The sequence below is a fragment of the Thamnophis elegans genome, chromosome 2 (assembly GCF_009769535.1).
Source record: "Thamnophis elegans isolate rThaEle1 chromosome 2, rThaEle1.pri, whole genome shotgun sequence".
In the NCBI taxonomy this organism is placed as follows: Eukaryota; Metazoa; Chordata; class Lepidosauria; order Squamata; family Colubridae; genus Thamnophis; species Thamnophis elegans.
The window spans coordinates 172331035-172353892 of record NC_045542.1 but is presented as its reverse complement, the minus strand read 5'-3'; the positions used below and the strand labels follow the sequence as shown (position 1 = coordinate 172353892).

The 22858-nt window shown below is 49.0% G+C and overlaps 2 protein-coding genes across 5 annotated transcripts in view; one reads left to right on the top strand and one right to left on the bottom strand.

The window, feature by feature from the left end:
* The window catches only part of LOC116502596 (zinc finger protein 845-like), a 123771-nt gene extending 117277 nt beyond the window's left edge, over positions 1-6494 (bottom strand). Inside the window, exons 1-2 of the mRNA XM_032208472.1 lie at positions 5184-6494; positions 4288-4879 (exon numbers count right to left, since the gene is read on the bottom strand). Of these exons, the coding sequence (XP_032064363.1) occupies positions 4288-4701 (414 nt within the window). The 5' untranslated portion in view covers positions 4702-4879; positions 5184-6494. The remainder of the gene's footprint in view (positions 1-4287; positions 4880-5183) is intronic.
* Positions 6495-9577: 3083 nt separating this feature from the next.
* Positions 9578-22858, top strand: part of LOC116503329 (zinc finger protein 729-like) — a 55076-nt gene continuing 41795 nt past the window's right edge. Inside the window, exons 1-4 of one of the 4 annotated variants that reach the window (XM_032209672.1) lie at positions 9578-9704; positions 10902-11502; positions 11938-12052; positions 12333-12400. In XM_032209672.1, coding sequence (XP_032065563.1) covers positions 11089-11502; positions 11938-12052; positions 12333-12400 — 597 coding nt within the window. In that variant the 5' untranslated portion in view covers positions 9578-9704; positions 10902-11088. Of the gene's footprint in view, positions 9705-10449; positions 11503-11937; positions 12053-12183; positions 12216-12332; positions 12401-22858 lie in introns of those variants that run through there. The other 3 variants (XM_032209670.1, XM_032209676.1, XM_032209675.1) reach the window with 3 other exon arrangements.

The window sequence follows — 22858 nt, the reverse complement described above, 5'->3', positions numbered from 1 at the left end:
ATGGAGAAAAATGGTTGTGTGTATGTGTTTGAGTGAGCGAAGGATCCAGTAAGGGAACTGCGCCTATTTAGTAGGTAATTTATGGGGACAGGTTGGGCAGTAGAGAGTGAAGAGAAAGTGATGAAAGTGAAGGAGGGAGGGGGAAGAGGAGTGAGAAGGGAGAAGGAGAAAGTGACAGAAGAAAGTGAAAAGAGGGAAAGAGAACGTGAAGAGAGGGAAAGAGAAAGTGAAGAGAGAGACAGAGAAGGAAATCTGGTAAATGGCATTTTTTGCATGATTTGCGGGCTGTTAATAAAATTCTCCAACCCGTGGGAGCGCTGCGGCCTCCCCAATCCAAATTTGATTCCCCAAGAATGTGATCTCATGACACTTGTCCACTATTTCTCAGAAACCCTCCCTTTTTGCAGCCCTAATTACAAAAGCCCTTCCGCTCCAGTGGAAGCCTTCCTTCAACAGCTTTTTTCTATCAAAGACGCTATAACTGTCTTTGCCGATGGGAGCATGTGCCTGGCAGGAGGATGGTACATGGCACACCCAGCTCACAGAGCCACAAAAATCCTCTCAAACAGATGAATTGGCCGCTTTCATCTTGGCCTTTCAGTTATTTGACAAACAACCGTTTAATCTTTATGTGACTCAGATTATAACCTCTTTGTATGAGTCTTATCTCTCTTCTTCTATTGATTCACAACTTTTGTCTCTGTTTCTCACTTTACAAGGTCTTGTCTCCTCTCGCTGTTATTTTTTCTATGTCTCCCATATCTGAAGTCATCAGCCTTTCCCTGGGCCTCTCCAGGAGGGCAATGATGTTGCTGACGCTGCGGCATCAGCCCCCCCACCCCATGTCAATGTTTGTTCTGCTATCACACCTTAGGATAGCCACTCTTACTTTCACCAGAATAAAAAAGCGCTCATAAAACAATTTGGCCTTACGTCGGTGGAGGCATCAGCAATTATTCAACTATGCCCCACCTGTAGCCAGCAGGCAAACCCTCTCCCTATGGGGGTAAACCCCAGGGGGGACAGAGTGTTGCCAAATTTGGCAAATGAATGTTACCCAATATCCTCCATTTGCCCCTTGGAAATATTTACATGTTTCCATTGATACATATTCAGGCTACATTATGGCATCCCCCCAAAGGGGTGAAGCCACCAAACATGTTATTAATCATTCGATTCGGACCTTTGCATCGCTGGGACGCCCAAAAGAATTAAAAACAGCCTTTGCTGCCTTTTGTAACCAATGGGGCATTGTGCAGAAATTTGGCATTCCTTATAACAGCCAGGGTCAGGCGTTGGCTGAGCGCGCCAACCAGACATTAAAACATGCCCTGGACAGATATATTGGCAATAGGGGAAAATGCCCCCTGGCCTCCCAGCAGTGCAACACACCGGCAGCCCACCATCCTCGGCAGCGACTCGTCATCTTGCAGCTCCACCTACTGCAGACACCTTTTGTCCACCTGTCTACTACCGCTGCTTGCCTGACTTGACGTGGTGAAGACCTGCTGACCTGATTACCTGCGGAAGGAGCTACGCTGCAACCCAGCTAAAAGACAAAGTTCTTTGGATTCCAGGACGGCACGTAAGACCATATTTGCCAAAACCACCTATACAACCACCTACACAAACACAGAAGCAGCCTGACCATGACCAACCAACAGGAACCACAGCTTGAGGCTGTCTCTGTCTCTGACCTGGAGAACAGAGCAGAGCACCCTCCATGCTACACTCCTCCGACCGGCTGCTCCGTCTTTCGCCGCAGATCCCCCTACTATGTGTTTGGTTGAATGCTACCTGTTGTCATTATTTGAACCAGTCCGGACAAATTGAAACCAGTGTGGACAAATTACATGATACCGTTCAAGCAGTTGGACAAACATACAAAGCCTTGGACTCCTGGTGGGGCTGGATGACCTCTTGGTTACCTAATTTTATCTGGTTGGGAAATGTTTCCAAGACCATTATAAGCCTTGTTGCTTTGCTGATACTGTTGTGTTGCTGTATTCAATGTGTATCCTCTTTATTAACTATGTGTAAGAATATACTCTCTAGCTTGGCTCCACAGAAGAACATTCACATTGTCAACCACATGGAGTTACATGAACAGTCAACCCCTTCATGGGGAAAGCTCCCTTCCGCATGCCCAGTGACGAAGAAGGAGACGCTGCCTTTTAAAAAACAAAAACATTCCGGGTGTGTGTGTGCAGGGCAGTTTCTGCTGTCTGAAACACACATACACAGGAATGCAAAAACATCAGAAACATTTTTCCAGCCTAAACGGGCCAGGACCCACTATGCAGCCTCATGTAACATGAACTATGTGAGCCAACTACTCCCACACATGCCCTTTCTCCCCCCCTATGCTGTGCTGTAACCTTCTGTTCCCCCTTTGCCCACCCTTTGCCATGATGTGATTTTCTATTGGTTTATGTGTAGAATGCTGTGATTAGCCCTGGTAGATGAAGAGGGAAAGTTTTTTTGACAAAAAGAAAATAAAAAAGTAGGAGATGTTGTAATATAGTTCCTTGTGTAGGCGTAGCAGTCACCCATGGCCCAGTGGATAACGGGGCATGCAGAGCCACGCTGAATCACACAGGAGACAACTGGCTCCGATAAAGCCATAACATCCTGATAGTGAATAACATAACATTCTGAGATGTGCTCTACCAATGACGCCCAGGATTTGACCATATATAGAGAGAACTTTCCTGAAGCAGTAGATTAGAAATTGTACTTTTACAGGCTGTTTTTTATCACATGCTATTGCTCCTCCTGCCTTTGTTCTATCCCAATAAAAGGGGCTACCAGACCCCCAATCTGGGTCGCTCCATCCCGAGAAAATTCGTCTCCTGTCTTTTCTCAACATTGGCTTCATGGGCGAACAGCGGAAACTTCACAGACATTGCCACATATTATGAATGTCAGAGAAGTTTGGGAAGGAGGGGGTGAATGATTCAAACACTTCCTCTATTCCCTTCTGAGCTCCCTAAAGCAGTGGTCCCCAACCCCCGGTCCGCGGCCCGGTGCCGGGCCGTGGAGTACCTGGCACCGGGCCGCGCAGCCATGATCGCTGCAGCTGGGCGCCGTGGCTCTTCTGCTGCGCCAGCCGCTCCTCTTCCAGCCGCTCGCCCAGCGCGCAAAGCTCCCGGCAGCGGCGCCACAGCTCCTCGAGGCGCCGGCGGCTCTCCTGGTTCTGCGCGCGCAGCTTGCGCAGGTCCTGTTGGCCCAGGCGGCCCCCTTCCAGCTCCTGCAGCGCCCGCAACTCGGCCTCGTATCGCTCCAGGCTCTGCGCGCAGCTCCAGCTCAGCACCAGCGCGTAGTCGGAGGCCAGCTGCCACTTCTCGGAGCGCCCGGCCCGGAGGACGCGCGGGGCAGACAGCAGCGCGGCCGGCCGCTGCTTGCGCGCTTCCTGCAGCCCTTCGTGCTCGGCCAGGAGCTGCTCCAGCAGCGCCTCCAGAGCGGCGCAGTCGGCCCACAGCCCCTCCAGCTGCTGCTGCCGCCGGGCCAGCTCGGGCTCCAGGCGGCGGAGACGCAGCTCTCCAAGTTGCGCGCTCAGCCTCTCCAAGCTCTCCAACTCGTGGCGCAGCGCGTCCCGCTCCAGCTCGCCTTGAGGTGATCTCAAAAAATAAGCTAGGTTGGATATGACTGGGGTAAGATTTCCAGATGTTGACTTGGCTCAAGTCACCGGTTCCTTTTTCTTGCTGAATGAAAACTCCTGCATCATGGTTGTATGTAGGATGTATTTAGAAAAATTCAAGATGGGAACCATCTTGGTTTTTATGTGATGCAAATAAAAGAATAAATAGGCTTTTAATTTCATAGTCATGGCTATTACCTTGACATTTTCGATGTCACTCTGACACCCCTGTCCCAGATAATTTGGTGAATGGACAGAGAGGCTACCAGCTAGTAGTAGGCTGGCTTGAATGCACTTACTAAGAAAGGATTCACAGTGAATTCAATGAATAACATTTTTGGGTGATCATCAATCTGATGGGAGCTATATATCTATTGCAGCATTTACCTGCAAATTTAAAGGAAGTCCAGAAAGCGATTGCAATCTATTTGGCATATATTTACAAATACATATTGAAAATAATGCAACATCTAACATTTTATGATATATAAATGAAATATATATGATATATAAACAATCAATGTGTCGTCGCGAACAACGCCCCCCCCCACCCCTGCGCGCGCTCAGCGGGCCACGGTAAAATTATCACAGGCTGACTGGTCCGTGGCGATAAAAAGGTTGGGGACCACTGCCCTAAAGTATCTCACCTGCAACTGGACCTGCTCCTTCTGCTCCTCTGCCTGGCTCAGGAGGAAGCCTTCTGCCAGGGCCACCGCCTGGGAGCTGGTCTCTGCTCCACACTCCCGAATCCAGCTCTCCATCTCCGGAGGCAGGAGACCCAGGAGCTGCTCCAGAACCACTAGGTCCAGCATCTGGGCTTTGGTGTGCTTTTCTGGCCTCAGCCACCACCTGCAAAAGGCGTGGAGTCGGCTGCAAAGTCTTCGGGGACCCTCAATCTCCCGGTATTGAATGAAGTTCCCAGGCTGAACTTCGGAAGGGAGGATGGTTTCCTCCTCCAGGATCTTCTGCCCAGTTTTTCTCCAGAGTTCCCCTCCCTTCCCAGGCTGAGCAGCTGAAGGGCCTTTTCCGCTTCCCTCCTTGGCAAAAGGTTGTGTCTCCATCCTTTCTCTGTCCTGCAGAGCAACTCCAGATGGATCCAAGGGCTCTGGTGGGTCTCCAGATGCCTTTTCCTTCACGGGACCATTTCTGGGACGGATCCCTGCAAGTTATTCAGCTCTTTTTCCCACCAAGAAAAAAAAATGTCTTGCAAAAACCACAAATGGCTTTCAGTTTCTGTATCTGAGATGGGAAGAAAAAGAAAAACCAAGAATTAGAAAGTGGAATTCAGCCACTGAATAAAGAAGGCAGCTGGAGAAGCCGCCCCGCTTCTCTCCCCCTCCGGAGACAGGATCGGGCCCTCTGGGAGCCCGGTGCGAATCCTGCCTCCTCGCCCGGCTTTTCTTCTCTCCTGCTGGGCTGACTCTCCCCTTCCCCAATTCGGGCTCTTCCCTGGATTTCCGCCGGCATCCCCGCTTCTTCCGTTTCCCCCTGCAGGGAGAGGGCGGCTGGTGAGCATGCAACCCGTGAAGAGTCCCTAACTCACCCGAGGCACGTCTGGATGTCCACCCACCAGATTCTCCCGCAGCCTCTGTGCCTCCAGCGGAGCCCCAACGGTTAAGGAGAGAGAGTGCGGTGTCCTAGAGCGGCAAGGCTCAGTGATGTCACTTCCTTCGCCGCCTCCTGTGGAAAGCCAGCCGTGACGTTCGCCCTCCAGTGGGCCAATGGGGAAGCTCCTGGAGTTCTCTTCCTTTGGCAGAGAGCGCCCCCTGGAGGATTTGGGGCAAAGTGCCAGAATTGGATGATGGCCTTGGCAGTAGGAGGAAGAAAGGCTCCATTTCAGACAAAGCTTCGACGCCTTTTTCATCTTTTATATTAACCCAAATGCATTGAAGGAGGTTTTCGTCTTTCTTCTGTTGCGTTTCTAGAGTGCTTTGGTTATTTTTTCTATACAGCGCAACTCCACCTCCACCTCTTTCATTAGGTCTCCTTCATATTTATTTATAGTATAGAGATAATAGGAAAGGAAATAATTCTTCTTTCTGGCAGCCCCTGAGATATCAGAATATGCCATTATGTCCCTCCTCGTCCTTCTCTGCATACCCAGTTCCAGCAACCGTTTTTTAATATGTTTTAGCCTCCATCTTTGTTGCTCTTCTTTGTACTCTTTCTGGAGTCTGAAGATCTTATTTATTTATTATACAAAACGCAAAGAAAAGTCTGAGGTATTAAAAAAAAAACAAAGACGTTGACTTCTTTTTATCGGAATGAAGATTAAAAATATTCCAGACTGAGAATTCGACGTAATGGACAAAATCAAAGTCATTTTAGATGTTTCTTTCGAACTCTTTAAATGTGAAGATATCCAATTTAACGGCTGGAGAAGGAAAGTGCACAAAGATCCCAAAGACCCCGTTGTGGCTGAGTGAGGGCGGGCTCCGCCTGAGAGGATCTGCGCTCTGATTGGTTGCTATGGGTGGAAAGGGGGCGTTTCCCTTGTTTCCCGCCTTTTTCTTCTGTGCGCTGGTTGAGATTTACCTCAGGATGCTCCTGACTGTCTTCTCTGCTGCGAATGTTAAATACATTTATATTGATATAAAACTACAAGTTTGTGTCCGTGTCTCCCTCTTCATTTGGACATCAGCTGCATGTTTCCTCCACATTAAACCGCTTCAGTTGCACCTTCCAGTCGTGGGTTTCTATTTTATCCCCTGATAAGTGTCGGAAGGAAAAACGGGTCCAGTTCCAAGAAGGGAATAAAATGGAGGCTGTTTAGGAAAGGAGGTTTATTGACGCGCAGAACCAAGAATGGCCTGCAGTTAAAATAACAGAGCTGGAAGGGACCTTGGAGGTCATCTAGTCCAGCCCCCTACCACCTCTAACAAGTGGCCGTCCAGTCTCTTCTTAAAGGCCTCCAGTGTTGGAGGATTTACAACCTCTGGTGGCAAGGAGTTCCACCGGTTAATTCTCCCTGTCAGGAAGTTTCTCCTTAGATTGCTTCTCTCCTTGGTTCCTTTCCACCCGTTGCTTCTCGTCTTCTGGGGCTTTGGGGGATAGTTTGACCCCCCCTCTTCTCTGGGGAAGCCCCCCAAACTCTCTTCTGGGAGAGCCGAGAAAAGAGCGGGATGAGCGTGGTGGGACTTCGATGCCGTTTCTGTGGCGTCCGGTGATGCAGAGTGTCGGGTCTCCGCCTCTGGCAACCGCCGCCGCCATTCGGGCTCCCGAGACGATAATAATAGTTTTTTCTTCCCTTCAAGCCGAGCCAGGCGCCCCGGAGCCTTTTTCTCCCCTGAAGCGAAGCGGCGCTTCTCCCTGGTCTGACTGAGGGTTTTCCGGGGCTCCCTTCGGACTGGGGGTGTCTGGGCGTGACCCCCCCAACTTGTCCTCGCTGGCTAGGCCTGCCCCTCCCCCCTTGTCATCCAACGCAGAAACTCTTCCTACGGCAGAATCGTCACATTAAATCAACCTCTCTCTCTCTCTCTCTCTCTCTCTGTTTGTGTCTGTGTGTGTTTGTGTTCTTGGACTTTTTGCATTGGGGAGCGGGGCAGAACGACCTGAAGCACCAATGAGGATTCTCCCTGCTGGAACGTCATCGGTGTCCGGGCAGAGTCCATTGTGACTTCACCTGAAGGAGGAGGGCGTTCGGGGCAGAGAGAGAAGCGGAGAAAATGGGAGGTGGGTCCCTTCAGTCCGGGGGGAGGGGTGGGGCTGCAGCTCAAGACGGGGATTCACGGCAGGCCCAGAAGGGACTCTCCTTTTGTTTGCTCTCTTTATGATTCTCAACTAGATTTTCCTCTGTATGCATGTGGGAGAGGGTGTGGACTAGATGTCCGCTTAGGTTCCCAAACTGTCCCCGGGTGGGTTGGTCCTTCTCTGAAAGGGGCCTCCGGGTTCTTTCTAGCTAACTCGGGGGAGGGGAAGCGTCCCTGAAACGGGCGCTTGGTGGGTGGGTGGGTGGAGAAGGGGACTAATCCCCAAAGGGCAGCGGAGGCTACTCCAGGGGGAGGGCTTGGTGGGTCGTGGGATGGGGGGAGCCCCACAGTCGGGGAGGGGCTGGGAGGCCAAAGAGCTGCGGCTGAAAAGGGCCAAATCCAGGAAAGGCTCTTTCTCCAAGATTCCTCATGGGAAAATGTCTTCTTTTCATAGTCTGAGTATCCCAAGGATGGTGTCATGATGCTCTAGGGTCCCAGCCCCCCCCCCACTTGGCAAGGATCCAGATTGGAGCTTCCCCCCATCCCAAAAAGCTGTCTGGTCTCCACGGCCCTTCCTATGGAGTGGAGCCCATGGCTTTGGAGGGCCATCCTGGCGCCGGTCTCCGAGTGGGACATTTTCCCCAAGGGGGGGGGGGCTCGGCAAATCTCCCAGGGAAAATCGGAGGAAATAGTTTTCTCCCCCCCCCCTTAAGAAGAAGGAGGGCCGTTTAGAGGCTACGCAGGAATCGGGGGCGGGGGTGGGTGGGAGAGCTGGTCCAGCTCATTTGCGGAGGAGAGAGGATTTTCATTTTATTTCGTTTTTCCTTATGGCATAGTTTATACTCCTTCACTTCAGAGCGGGGCTAGGAGAGCTTTTCCTCCCACGGAGTTCAATAAAGTAGATGGAAGGGAGGGAGGAAGGGTCCCTCCCTCTTACTTTCCGCCCATTGAGATGAACCAGAGCCCTTCTTGAACCAGAGCCGCTTGCTTTGATATACTGTCCATCTATCCGTCCATCCATCCACCCTTCCTAAATAACACCGAAACCTTTTACAAGAAAATCCGCTCAAATCCTCTTACAAATATCTGGGGATATGGATTTTTTCTTCTTTGGGGAAAAAATATTTCCTTCGACTCCCCTCCAGAAGAACGGAGCTGATCTCGGAGTTTGGATTCTTAGGACTTGGGAGTCCCAGGGCGGTTTTCTCTCCCCGTAAAATCCCCCTTTTCTCCCACGATCCTTGCAGGCAAAGCGTTGAGTTCCCTGGCAAAGAACAAACGGCAGGAAGGGAGAATCCGGCTCCTTCATCGTAGGAAACGTTTGTGAGGTTTATGGAGCTTAAAGGTTCGTTTCAAATCAAGGCAGAGATCTGGAAAGGCGGGGAAAGCTGCATTTATTTGGAAACGGCGGCGTTTCTCTTCGAAAGACGATTTGTACCAACACACCAAAATCGGAGGGAGGAAATTGACAGATGAGGAAAAACTGCGTCGAGGGTCCTTGGGCTGAGAATCGGGGAGGGGGACCGAGGAAGAGCCGCTGCTCAGACAGGGGGACCTCCATGAATTCTGGGCTTGGGGGGCAGAAAAGGGGGACGGGGCTCTGGGCTGGGCTCTGGGTGGGTGGTGGGGGAGACTCCACTTGCGGCCCTTCCTGGACAGGAGGAGACCGACCGGAGTCCCACTCCTGCCCTTGGGATCTCCCTCGCTCACTCGGGCAGATCCCGGAGTGGGGCAGCATCTCCAGGGATCCCCACTCAGCTGACAGAAAACGAAGCCCGTAGACGGTGGATCAGCCCGGGAGGGAAAACGGGATCGTCCTCCGAGGGGGATCCGACCTGGAAGCGATCAGGAGGGATTTCGTGACCGAAAGCTGCCCCCCACCTGGAATTGGGGTGTGTGGGGGAGGCTCCATCCCTGGAGACCTTCAGAAAGATGGTTGGGCAGCCGTCTGTCTGTCTGCCTGTCTGTTTGTCCGGGGCGGCCTCAGGGCTTCTGCCTCGGTCAGCGGGTGAAGAGAACTGTAAGGTCCTCGACTTGCGACCTGGTTGCCCGGTAACAAACGGACAGCTACCATTGGCTAAGGCGCGCCTGGCTGAAGCGGGACTATTGCAGCTTCCCCATTGGTTGTCCTGCTTGTCAAGCGGGACTTTTGCAGCTTCCCCATTGGTTGTTCGGCTTGACAGCTCCAGTATAAATAGCTGTCAAGCAGAGCGTGGTGCTGAAGTTGTTGTTCTATCGTCGTCTTTGCTGTGGGTTCAAATAAAGGTTGTTTTTGAGGTTACCTCATGGGGTCCCTCACTTCTGTTGACCAGAATTTAATAACAACCTTTTGTTACGTTATTTGAGTGCCACCACTGCCCGGGAGTCGTCGTGAGGTAAAAGGTCTGGAGTCTCCAGGTTTCATCTCCTCCTCCGTTTTTGACCTGCTCTTCCTTTCCCCCTTTCCCTTCAAGGCCTTTCCGCGGGCACCGGAGAGGGTCCCCCGGGGGGGCTCCTCAGGAGAGGGCGGGAGGTGTCCCTGCCCTTTCCGCGGCTGAGAGGCTGAGGGAAGAGTCTGAATCATTTTTCTCATGGCGGCCTCCCTGCCCGCGTCCCGCCATCCCCCCCCTTCAGGCCGCAACACCCGCAGACACAAACTGGGTTCCCCGGAGAGGCTCCCGGTCCTCCTCTTCCAACCTCCCGGCTGTTTCTGACAGGAGTTTCTGACAGGATTTGGACCCTTTTGGGGCCTCCTCCGATGTCTGCGGAGCCTTCAGGGCGGCAAGTTCAGGGAGGCGAGTTCAAATCCTGAAAAGAGGTTTTTCTCCATCTCCAAAGACAGTAGGGAGAGGAAGATGGAGAAAGTACCGCGTCTGAAGTCTTTGACAAGGAGCCTTTCTTCCTCCTACTCCCAAGCCCATCTTCCCTGCCCTTTCCCTTCCCCATCCCATGCGATCCCCTTTCCCGCCGTTTCTACGATTCTGGCTCTTTGCCACAAATCCTCCAGGGGGCGCCCTCTGCCAAGGGAAGGGAACTCCAGACGCTTCCCCATTGGCCCACTTAGGGACGAACGTCACGGCTGGCTTTCCAGAGGAGGCTGAAAAGAAAGCCACGTCACTTAGCCTTGCCTTTCTAGGAAGCCCGACTCGCTCTTCTTAACCCCTGGGGCTCCGTAGGAGGCGCAGATACTGCGGGAGGACATCCAGACGTTCCTCGGGTGGGGGTGGAGGGGCTCTTCCCGGGTCCCATGCTCCCCAGTCGCCCTCTCTCTGCAGGAAGAAGTGGGGATGCCGGGAAGGCGGAGGGGATCCGGGGAAGAGCTCGGATGGCTCGGGGTGTCGGGTCGGCCTTACGGAGACCCAGCAAGAGAGGAGAGAAACCGGGCGAGGAGGAGGCAGGATTCGCGCTGGGCTCCCCGAGAGCCCCGATCCTGTCTCCGGAGGGGGAGAAAAGTGGGGCAGCCTCTCCAGCTGCCTCCTTCCCGGCCTGCTCTGGGATGAGCCGCTTGGGGCTCCTGGCAGGTTGGTTGAAGGTTGTTCAGTGGCTGAATTCCACTTTCTAATTCTTGCCTTTTATTTTTCTTTCCATCTCAGATGCAGAAACTTGAAGCCATTTGAAGTCTTTGCAAGCCAAACTTTTCTTTTGAGGGGGAAAAAGTGTGGAATAACTTTGAGGGATCCGTCCTGCAGCCCCAGAAATGGTCCTGTGAAGGAAAAGGCATCTGGAGACCCACCAGAGTCCTGGGAGCCATCTGGAGTTGCTCTGCAGGACAGAGAAAGGATGGAGACACAACCTTTTGCCAAGGAGGGAAGCAGAAAAGGCCCTTCAGCTGCTCAGTCTGGGAACTGTGGGGAGCTCTGGACAAGGACTGGGCAGAAGATCCTGGAGGAGGAAACCATCCTCCCTTCAGAAGTTCAGCCCTGGAACTCCATACAATACCAGGAGGCTGAGGGTCCTCGCGGACTTTGCAGCCGACTCCATGACATTTGCAGACGATGGCTGAGACCAGAGAAACACACCAAAGCCCAGATGCTGGATCTGGTGGTTCTGAAGCAGCTCCTGGTCCTTCTGCCCCCAGAGATGGAGGGCTGGGTGCGGGAGTGTGGAGCAGAGACCAGCTCCCAGGTGGTGGCTCTGGCAGAAGGCTTCCTCCTGAGCCAGGTAGAGGAGGAAAAAGAGCTGATCCAGTTTCCGGTGAGCAACTTTAGGGAGCTCAGAAGGGAATAGAGCAGTGGGTCTCAACCTTCCTAATGCTGTGACCATTTAATACAGTGCCTCATGTTGTGGTGACCCCCAACCATAAAATTGTTTTATGTTTTCTGTATTTTTTCAATAATACATTTTTTCCGATAGTCTTAGGCGACTCCCTGTGAAAGGGGTCCCGACCCACAGGTTGAGAACCGCTGGAATAGAGGATGTGTCTGAATACTTCACCCCTCCTTCCGAAACTTCTCTGCCCTTCATAATATGTGGCAATTCACCAATTCTTGTAGGACATTGTTGGATTGTTTTCTCACTCAGCCTCATGGATATTGGGGGCTTTGAGGTTGTGTTCCGAATATAAGAATCCACTTTATTTTGTGTGATGTACATTAATTCTGTTTCTTTTTTCCTTCCTCCTATTTGAAGTGCTGCACTGTGGAGATCAAAGATCCTGAGGGAAGGAAGAGCCCATCAAATCCCCCCCAGGAGCGATTTTTCATGAGTACCCCTTCGGAAGATCAAAGTCAGGACACCTCAGGAGGTACCATGTCTCCCTGAAAATAAGACAGGGTCTTATTTTCTTTTGACCCCTGAAATAAATGCTTGACTTTATTTTTGAGGTGCAGGCGATGGCAAGAGTGGTCACCTCATGGCTGGGGAGAGGAGGGCTTATTATCCAGGGAGGTCTTGTTTTCAGAGAAATGGTAATGGAAGATCCTCTGATTACCCATCTGTCTTACCTTCACTTTCTCTTCTCTTCTATAGAATACCTCCTCCTATTTTGTTAAATTTTGCATTTTGAAATTATTTATTCTTTACAGAGAAACAAAGAATGACGCTTTCTGGTTTTTATGACAGAGCTCAAACAGCGGTTGAACCTCCAAATCAAGTAAGAAAGGGAAAATATATTAGAATTATATTCCCCCTTCAGGAAGTGAAGCAAGTGTCCAGAGTGCTCTCTCCTTCTATTTTCCACCCTTGTTTGGACTAGATTATTTTTGTGTTCTTCCACAACATGGACGTTCCTCTGGTTATCTTGTTTTGCTAGGTACTCCTCCAACTTTGAGTTTACAAGAAGCAATTTTTTAAAAGTCCTTCAAGAAATAGGAATAGACATATCACAGTGGTAGGAACTGTTAAAAATCCTTTTTTTGGAGGGGAGGGGGTAATACTTTGACATGGAGTTGTGCAAGACTAATGAAAAATAAATAAATACATTGCCACGTTACCATTTTTAAAAACCCTTATTTATAACCTGTAGTTCAAAAACAAACAAATCATATTAAAAAATAAAGCAGACTCTTGAAATCCAAAGGGAGTGGTCGTATTGAGCATGTAATCACGGTACTTTGGGCTACAAAATAATTTGCAATCCTTTGATTTACCCCTTGATTAGGATATCCAACTTTCCCACTTTACAAAGGCTGAGAAATGACTTTCCCAGGGAGCAATGGAACAAAATAACAGAATTGGTAGGGATGTTGGAGGTCTTCTAGTCCAACGCCGGCTCAGACAGGAAGCCCTGTAACATTTCAGATAAATTGCTGCCCAATTTCTTCATAAACACGCCCAGTGTTGGAGCACCGACAATTTCTGGTGGCAAGTCATTCCACTGATTGATTGTTCTCACTGTCAGAAAATTTCTCTTTACTTGTAGGTTGGTTCTCTCCTTGAATACTTTCCATCCATTTCTTCTTGAAAAACTGCTATCATGTCACCCCCTAGTCCAGTGATGGGCAACCTTTTTGGCATGGTGTGTCAAAAATTGGCAAAAAATCGAGCATAACTCGCGTTGTGTGTCACTTCGACAAAAACATAATTTTGCGCAATTTATAGTTTAAACTACAAAAATGTATAATTGCAATATATAATTGTATTTAATAAACCAAAAACAAATTATTTAACATACCTGCTTAGTAACTTCTTTGTTCATCAGTCGATTTCGTATGTTGCTTTTGATATTATTGAACTTGTTTGGGGTGCCGTGAACCAGGGCTGTGGAGTCGGCTGCTTCCAGCTCCACGTCCTCATCAACATGCCGCTCCAGCCCGCCCCTGCTATGAATATTCCTAGGGACGCGAGGGCGAAGAATATGAATATTCATAGCGGGGGCGGGCCGGAGCGGCATGTTGATGAGGACGTGGAGCTGGAAGCAGCAGACTCCACAGCCCTTCCCTGAACTGAGATAAGTGTGGTGCGGTCGTAACTGACAGTCCCAGGAGTAGACTCTCTGTGCCCGCCTGACTGGAGAGAGGCGCGCACTGTTCCCACGCTCCTCTCCTGCGGGTCCTCCCTCGCCGCGCTGATGACGTGTGTGCGCATGGCACGCACGCCTTACCAGCAGCCCCTGCGCTCAGAAAGGGGCGGCGGCGATACAGTAAGTGAGTGTGGGCGGGGGAGATCACACGTCCCGCCCCCCCGTTCCTCCAGCACAGATTCTTTCATCCTCGGCGGCCGTGCAGGAGCCGAGGATGAATCGCATGAAATCCTGTGCGTGTCACCCCAAATGGCTACGCGTGTCAGCACTGACACGCGTGTCATAGGTTCGCCATCACTGCCCTAGTCCTTCTTTTCATGACAATAGACATACCCAGTTCCAGCAACTACATTTCTCACTGTCAATTTCATTTTGTTAAATGGGGCCCAATCTGTTGATCCTTCTATATCTGGAGCATATCTTCTGTAGTGTTGACATTCCTGTCAATTTATGCTTCTGCAAATTTGGGGAGTTCTCTTTCTATCCTCTTGGTTAAATCACTGAAGAAGATAAACAGATCTTGTGAATCCATTGTTCTTTTTTCCATGTTCAGGAGAGTCTTGTATCCTTCGAAGAAGTGGCTGTGTATTTCTCTGAGGAGGAGTGGTCTCAGCTGGATCCTGACAAGAAAGTACTGCATTTGGAAGTCATGCTTGAAAACCATAGGAACGTGGTCTCTCTGGGTAAGAGTTTTCTAGTCCCCAATCAGAGAGTTCAAGGAAACAGATTATAGTTAATTTTTTATTTTAAAAAATCAGTCATCTGATATCATCTCCTGGGGGGAAGAAGGAAAGGATCTTCTCCTACTCCAAGGAAGGAAAAGAGTTTATGTCTCTTTGCTTAGATGCTTTCTGTGCCATTTCTTCTCTGTATTTTTCCATTTCTTTTTAAACTTATTTATTTGTGGAGACTGAAAAGAATGAGGTATATTTTTATGTGTCCTCTGGAGGTCATGTGAGAGGAGTATTTTGTCATTTGTCCTCTGAAACCTCTAAACTTGTGTGAGAACAAAACTTTCACACTCAGGCCATGGAAGAGCATTCTCCCAATTCAAGAACAAAGGCCCTGTGCAGTATGACTCAGAGCATCCTAGGGTAAGGTAATCTCCGAGTTATGACAGCGACTGTTCAAAGTTACGATCAGCCCTCCCTCAAGTACTTGAGACCCAGTTCCGAAATTATGAGTGTTGCAACACCACAGCCATTGTTCACACTTGCAAATGACAACAGAGGCCCTGCAAAATTCGCCCTACCTATTCCTCCACACCACCCTGCCAGGACTTACCTTATTTTTCAGACTATAAGACAAACTCTCCCCCCCCCCTCCAAAAATGGGTGGAAATATCTCTGCGTCTTATAGAGCAAAAAGGGGCCTGTTTTTGGCCTCCTAAACCCTCTGTGCGTCCCGCTTTTGGCCCCTGGAGGCCTCTGCGGGTACTATTTTTGCCCTCCCCGACATGGGGGAGGCTGAAAACATGACATGCAGAGAGTTTGGCAGGCCAGAAAGGACCATGTCTGGCTCTGAAGGCAGCTGATAATTGGCATATGGCTCTGGCTCTCTCTCTCTGCCTCCGACACAGAGCCCTCATCCGAGCCTTCCCCAGACTCCAAGATTGACCCATGTTCCTCCCTAACCTCTTCACTGTCCGAATCTGGTGCCAGCTCCATTGGCCACTGGCAGACCACAACAATCACGTGAAGTGTTAATACCACTTTATAATGCCTTGGTAAGACCACAATTGGAATACTACATCCAATTTCAGTCGCCATGATGTAAAAAAGATCTTGAGACTCTAGAAGAGTGCAGAGAAGAGCAACAAAGATGATTAGGGGACTGGAGACTGGGTATGTCTAGTTTAATGAAAAGAAGGACTAGGGGAGACATGATAGCAGTCTTCCAATATCTCAGGGGTTGCCACAAAGAAGAGGGAGTCATGCTATTCTCCAAAGCACTTGAGGGTAGGACAGGAAGCAAAGGGTGCAAACTAATCAAGGAGAGAAGCAACTTAGAACTAAGCAGAAATTCTGACAGTTAGTACAATTAATGAGTAGAATAACTTGCCACCACTGTAAATTTTTAAGATGTTGAATAACCATTTGTCTGAAATGGTGTAGGGTTTCCTGCCTAAGCAGGGGGTTGGACTAAAGACCTCCAAGGACCCTTCCAACTCTCTTATTCTATTCCTTAACTCAAACTGACTCTGAGTGAGATTTGCATATATAGATTTTATTGTTGTTACGTGCAAAGTCGTGTCCGACCCATCGCGACCCCATGGACAATGTTCCTCCAGGCCTTTCTGTCCTCTACCATCTTCTGTAGTCCATTCAAGCTCACGCCTACTGCTTTGGTAACTCCATCCAGCCACTCATTCTCTGTAATCCCATTCTTTTGCCCTGAATCTTTCCCAGCATTAGGGTCTTCTCCAGGGAGTCCTTCCTTCTCATTAGGTGGCCAAAGTATTTGAGTTTCATCTTCAGGCTCTGGCCTTCTAAAGAGCAGTGTTCTAGGACTGACCGGTTTGATTGCCTTGCAGCCCAAGGGACTCACAGGAGTCTTCTCCAGCGCCATAGTTCAAAGGCCTCAATTCTTTGGTGCTCAGCCTTTCTTATGGTCCAACTTCACAGCCATACATTGCAACTGGGAAAACCATAGCCTTGACTATACACACTTTTTTTGGCAGGATGATGTCTCTGCTTTTTAGTATGCTGTCTAGATTTGCCATAGCTTTCCTCCCCAGGAACAAGCATTTTTTAATTTCTTGCCACAGTCCCCATCTGTGGTGATCTTGGAGTCCAGGAAAATAAAATCTGTCACTACATTTCTTCCCTTTGGTAAAAATTGAGAGGGCCGGATGGCATGATCTTAGTTTTCTTAATGTTGAGTTTCAAGCCAACTTTTCCACTCTCTTTCTTCGCCCGTAACAAGAGGCTCTTTAGTTTCTCTTCACTTTCTGCTATTGGAGTGGTATCATTTGCATACCTTAAGGTGATTGATATTTCTCCCAGTAATCTTCATTCTAACTTTTGATTCATCTAGCCTCGCCTTTCTCATGATGTGCTCTGCATATAAGTTAAATAGGAAGGGCGGCAGTATACAGCCTTATATATAGCATATATAGATAGATAATTGTGAAGAAAGACATGTTTCCTAGGTATTTTCAAAGCTTTCAGACTCATGAATATAGAAATCATCATGTCTATATCACACTCCGTTAAGCAGGCAAACATACAACCGAATGGATTTTCAGAGAAATTCACAAGGAAATTCACTTGACTTTCTACACTGATCTTTTTCGCTAACCTTGTTATTGTTTTCATTTCCCTTTTGCTTTGAAGGTAATAACGGGCAGGAGAATCAAGATTCTTGTGAACTGTTCCAAGTGATCAGTGCTAAAGATAGAATGGGGGAGTTTGAAATTCAAAAGAAATTTGAACGCCATGAGAGAAACCAGTCAAAGAATTGGAATCAGGAAAGCTCATGTTCCACTGATGCGCCGATGCAAGATTTTCTTGCCCAACAAGAGAAAATAAGGAAAAAATATACTGGGAAAAGTATGAAGCTAATCAAAGTTAAAGTACATGATCTCTATTTCCAAAACAAAGGAGAGGATGCTATAAGAAGACACAGTAGACAAAATTACAATGGGCCATTCATTCATTCTTTTGGAAATAAGTTCCTTACATCTCAAAAAATGATTGACACAAAAGAGAAGTTTTATAAATGTTTGGAATGTGGAAAATGTTTTAGAACAAGCAGTCAACTTAGTATCCATAAAAGGATCCACACAGGGGAGAAACCATATAAATGCATTGAGTGTGGAAAGACCTTTGCTCAAAGAAATCATCTTATTTCCCATAAGTTGATCCACACAGGGGAGAAGCCGTATAAATGCATGGAGTGTGGAAATACGTTTACTCAGGTCAGTGGACTTAGAAGACACAAAAAGCTCCACACAGGAGAGAAACCGTTTAAATGCATTGAGTGTGGAAAGACGTTTGCTGAAAAAGGTACTCTTATTTCTCATAAGATGATCCACACAGGAGAGAAGCCATATAAATGTTTGGCATGTGGAAAATGTTTTAGAACAAGCAGCCAACTTACTATCCATGAAAGGATCCATACAGGGGAGAAGCCATATAAATGCTTGGAATGTGGAAAGGCTTTTGCTCGAAGAAGTTATCTTATTTCCCATAAGATAAGGCACACAGGGGAGAAGCTGTATAAATGCATGGAATGTGGAAAGACTTTTACTCAGAGCACTGGACTTAGAAGACACAAAAAGCTCCACACAGGAGAGAAAACATTTAAATGCATGGAGTGTGGAAAAAAGTTTGCTGAAAAACATACTCTTATTTCCCATAAGATGATCCACACAGGAGAGAAGCCATATAAATGTATGGAATGTGGAAAGAGCTTTGCTCAGAATGATAATCTATCTTCTCATAAAAGGATCCACACTCAGGAAAAACTATAAAGCAATAGCAATTCCACTTAAACTTATATACCACTCCACAATGCTTTACCAAACTCTCTGAGCAGTTTACAAAGTCAGCATATTGTCCCCAGCAATCTTGGTCCTCAATTTAGCGACTTCAGCAGGATGAAAGACTGAATCAACCATGAGCCAGTAAGGATCAAACTCCTGGCTGCGGGCAATTAGCCTGTAGTACTTTACTTTACTATCCTAATTTTAGACAAAAATGTACTGGTATAGGATCTCCTGCTTGAACTGAATGTGTGGATAAGGGTGCCAGCCGCCGAGGATTCATACCGGACTTAGGACTTCAGGCACCAGGGCTCCATCAATTCCTGGATGGACAGGAGAATGTTGTATCTCTGGGGGCTCTTTAAAAAGAAAAAAAATCATCTTCCGATTCACTAGTGGATCCAGAAGTGAATTAAAATCTCTCCAGCAATTCCCATCTCATCAAGTTGGAACCCCAAAATGTTATCAGTACATTTTTACCTAAAATTAGTTTAATTTTGGGTTGGGCAATAAAAATGATTCATGCCATCTGCTTGTCTGTTTACCTATTAAAATAATCGATACGATTTGCAGATGTTTTTAATAAAATGCCAAATTGAAACTTTTCAATTTTCACTGATTTAATAATGCCCTGTCCACTTTCTAGCTGAAATATTTTTTTCTCATCAAGAATCTGCATTTCTTCTTCAAACAAAGAGTCACAATTTTCACTCCATAAAGTCACTACCTTTTTTAAGCTATTCCACAAAGATCTTTAATGTTTCCAGATGCAAATGGGCTTATTATGAAAAGAAGAAGAAAAAACCCACACCAGAAATGTTGTTCTTTGTCTAGGTGGCAACCAGATTAGATTCCTGGTTTAAATTACAAATAAAAAGTTGAATGTTTTTCAGCATCATAGAATTAATAGTTATTAAAAACAATCTCTCAACTGTGAGAAACATTGTTAGCAATGTACTCGGAACTTGAATGGACTTTTTAAGGCAGAGGCCACCAACCAGTGGTCCGCAGACAAATGGTGTTCTGTGAGAAGATGTTGGTGGTCCGCGGGGGGGGGGGGCAGGGGGCGTTTTCCTCGAACTTCGAAATTGGGTGTGTTCAGGAAAGCGGAGGGGCCAATGGGAGTCCTCCCTTCTGCACCGTCATCGGTCTCCGGCCAGAGTCTCCCTTGACTTCACCCGATTGAGGAGATAGTTCCGCGCAGAGAGAGAAGCGGGGAAAGTGGCGGCCTGGGGGGTTTCCTTTCAGTCTTCAGGGGCTGCGGCTGCGGGGGTAGACATTCCAGCCCTGGAGGGAAGTATGGACTCCCCTCCCCCGATCCGGCATGGAGCGGGGCTGCAATGGATGAGAGAAGGGGAGGTGCAGCCCCCAGCCAGCGAGGGCTTGCGGAGTCTCTGGGCCTGTCCATTGGGGGAGATCCTCGGGCGCCTTCACACACACACGCACGGACATATTTCTTCGGTGGGAGTGTCCCTCCTTTAACATGCGGGGTCATTGTCCCCCGTCCCCACCGGAACCTTCTGCCTTTTGCTCCCTTTCCTGGCAAAGGGGTTGCCGGAGGGCCGCTTTTACCCTCACATTTGCGCTGTGGGGTTTTCTGACCCACCGCAAACGGCAGCTCATTTTTTGGTTCAAGAATGATTGTTGTTGATCTCAATTGGCGGCGGGGGGGAGATAAGAGTGGAAGAAACGGGAATCCCTGGCTGAGAATCGTGAGGAGAGCAAAGAAAGTGGGGGGCGGGGTTGTCACTTCTAGGGTGTCACAAAGGACTCTGCCCGGAGACTGATGTCGCTCAAGCAGGGAGACATTCCATTGGTGCTGCCGCTCGTTCTGGCTCCTCCCCACTCCAAAGTCCGGAAAAAAAGGCTCCCCCCCCCCCCTCAATTCAGAGCCCGGTAGTTCTCCTGGGGCTGGAAGCGCGCACCGTTCCTTTCGCATGTGAAGATTTCTGCCCTGGGAAGAGTTAATGCGCTGGATGAGAAAGGGGGAGGCGCACCCCATAGCACGGAAGACTCAGGTGTCACAGAACCCCCCCCCCCCAATCCGAAGGGAAGCCATAGAAAACCCTCAGCTAAATCAGGGCAGGCCGGTTTTGGTTCAAGAACGGCTGTTGTTGATCTCAGTGGGGGAGGGGGGAAATCAGAGGGTGGGAAAGGGGAAATCCCTCCCTCCCTCCCTTCCTCTTTGGGAAAATGTTCCACTCGGAGACCGGCCCCAGGATGCCCACCCCAGCACCATGGACTCCGTTCTATAGGAAGGGCCGTGGAGACCAGGCAGCTCTTGGGGGGGAGGAGAAGCTCCAATCTGGATTCATGCCCAGAGTGGGGGGAACTGGGACCCCAGAGAAGCCAGTGATCATCCTTGGGGATACTCAGACTATGTGAAAAAAAGAGATTTTCCCCCGAGGAATCTTGGAGTAAGATCCTTTCCTGAATTCAGTCTCTTTCAACTGCAGCCCTTTGGCCTCCCCGCCCGTCCCTAACTGTGGGGCTGCCCCCTCTGCCTCTGGGGGATGCCCGGGCGGGGGGGGGGACTGACCGTCCGATCCCCGCATCAGTGCCCGGAGACTGATGACGCTAGAGCAGGGAGAATTCCCATTGGTGCGCCAGCTCGTTCTAGCCCCTCTCTGCTCAAAAGTCCAAGAAAAAAACCTTCCTCCCCCTCGACACCCCCCCCATTCCTCCTCTGGGGCTGGAAGCATCTGGCCGGACACACCGCTAGATGACCGGGGGAGGGTGGGGGGACATAGCAAAGACTGGGGTGTCGCACACAGACACACACACAGTCCAAACGGGAAGGAAGCCGCGGAAAACCATAAAAAGTCGCCATTTCACTTCAGGGGAGAAAAAGGCGGTTTCCATCCTTTAAACACGCGTCTCGCTTGCTCGTAACGTCTGGAGGAAACGGTCCCTTGCGGTTTTCCGCCTCTCAACCCCAAATGCGAAGGAGCCCCTCCCCTTTCTTTCTGTGGGTTAGGGGGGGGGGTTCCCCCTTTTCCTGGCAAAGCAGCCCCGACCGGAGATCCTGGATTAAAAGTTTGACTGTTTCTCCTTCGCTTCTCCCTCCTTTCCTTCGACAGGGGTTGGACTAGATGACCTCCAAGGTCCCTTCCAGCTCTGTTCATCTGTTATTTTTGCACAATCTCAAGCCGTATAAGAATCTATACCTTTTTCTGAAGAAAAAGAAAAAAAAGATATAAAGGAATATTTTGGAAGAAAATTTCCCCCGAGGGAAAGGCTGGCCGGAGATCAGGGGAGGGAAATGGCGGCGTTTCTCGGAGGGGGATCCGAGGAAGCCGCTGCTTCAGCCCCAACCGCCTCAGAGGACAAAAGAACCGCCAAAGGAGCCTCTGGATCACCGGACGCCGCAGAAACGGCACCGAAATCTCCCCGCTCCTCCCGCTCTTTTCTCGGCTCTCCCAGAAGAGAATTTGGGGGGCTTCCCCGGAGAAGAGAGGGGGGGGAAACTATCCCCCAAAGCCCCAGAAGACGAGAAGCAACGGGTGGAAAGGAACCAAGGAGAGAAGCAACCTGGATCTAAGGAGAAACTTCCTGAGAGGGAGAATTAACCGGTGGAACTCCTTGCCACCAGAGGTTGTAAATGCTCCAACACTGGAAGATTTAAAGAAGAGACTGGACTGAAATGGTATTTAGCTTCTCCTATGCCTGACCAGAGGGCTGGACTAGATGACCTCCAAGGTCCCTTCCAGCTCTGTTCTCTTCCAACTGCAGGCCGTTCTTGGTTGTGCCGGTCAATAAACCTCCTTTCCTAAGCAGCCTCCATTTTACTCCCTTCTTGGAACTGGACCTGTTTTTCCTTCCGACACTATCAGGGGATAAAATAGAAACCCACGACTGGAAGGTGCAACTGAAGAGGTTTAATGTGGAGGAAACATGCAGCTGGTGACCAAAGGAAAAGGGAGACACGGACACAAACTTGTAGTTTTATATCAATATAAATGTATTTAACATTCGCAGCAGAGAAGACAGTCAGGAGCATCCTGAGGTAAATCTCAACCAGCGCACAGAAGAAAAAGGCGGGAAACAAGGGAAACGCCCCCTTTCCACCCGCAGCAACCAATCAGAGCGCAGATCCCCTCAGGCGGGAGTCCGCCCTCAGCCACAACGGGGTGTTCGGCTTTCCTTCTCCAGCTGTTAAATTGGATATTTTAACATCTGAAGTTTTCAAAACTAAGAGACCTAAAATGCTTTTGTCCATTAGAGTGAATTGTCAACCTGGAATGATTTTTTTTATCTTGCACTGTGCTAAAAGGAAGTCAACGTCTTTTTTCTCTTGTACCTCAGACTTTCTTTTCCCCTCTCCTTCCCTTAATTTCCTATTTCCTTTTTTTCTTTGTGGTTTGTATAAAAAATAAATAAGATCTTGAGGCTCTAGAAAGTGCAGAAAAGAACAAAGATGGAGGCTAAAATATATATTTAAAACGGTTGCTGGAACTTGGTCTGCTGATGAAAAGGAGGACGAGGGGGAACATGATGGCAATATCTCAGGGGCTGTACAAAGATTTATTTTCTTTTCCCTTTCCTTCCATTCTCATCCCTCACCTCCTATGCTATAAATAAATAAATAAATAAATAAACAGACC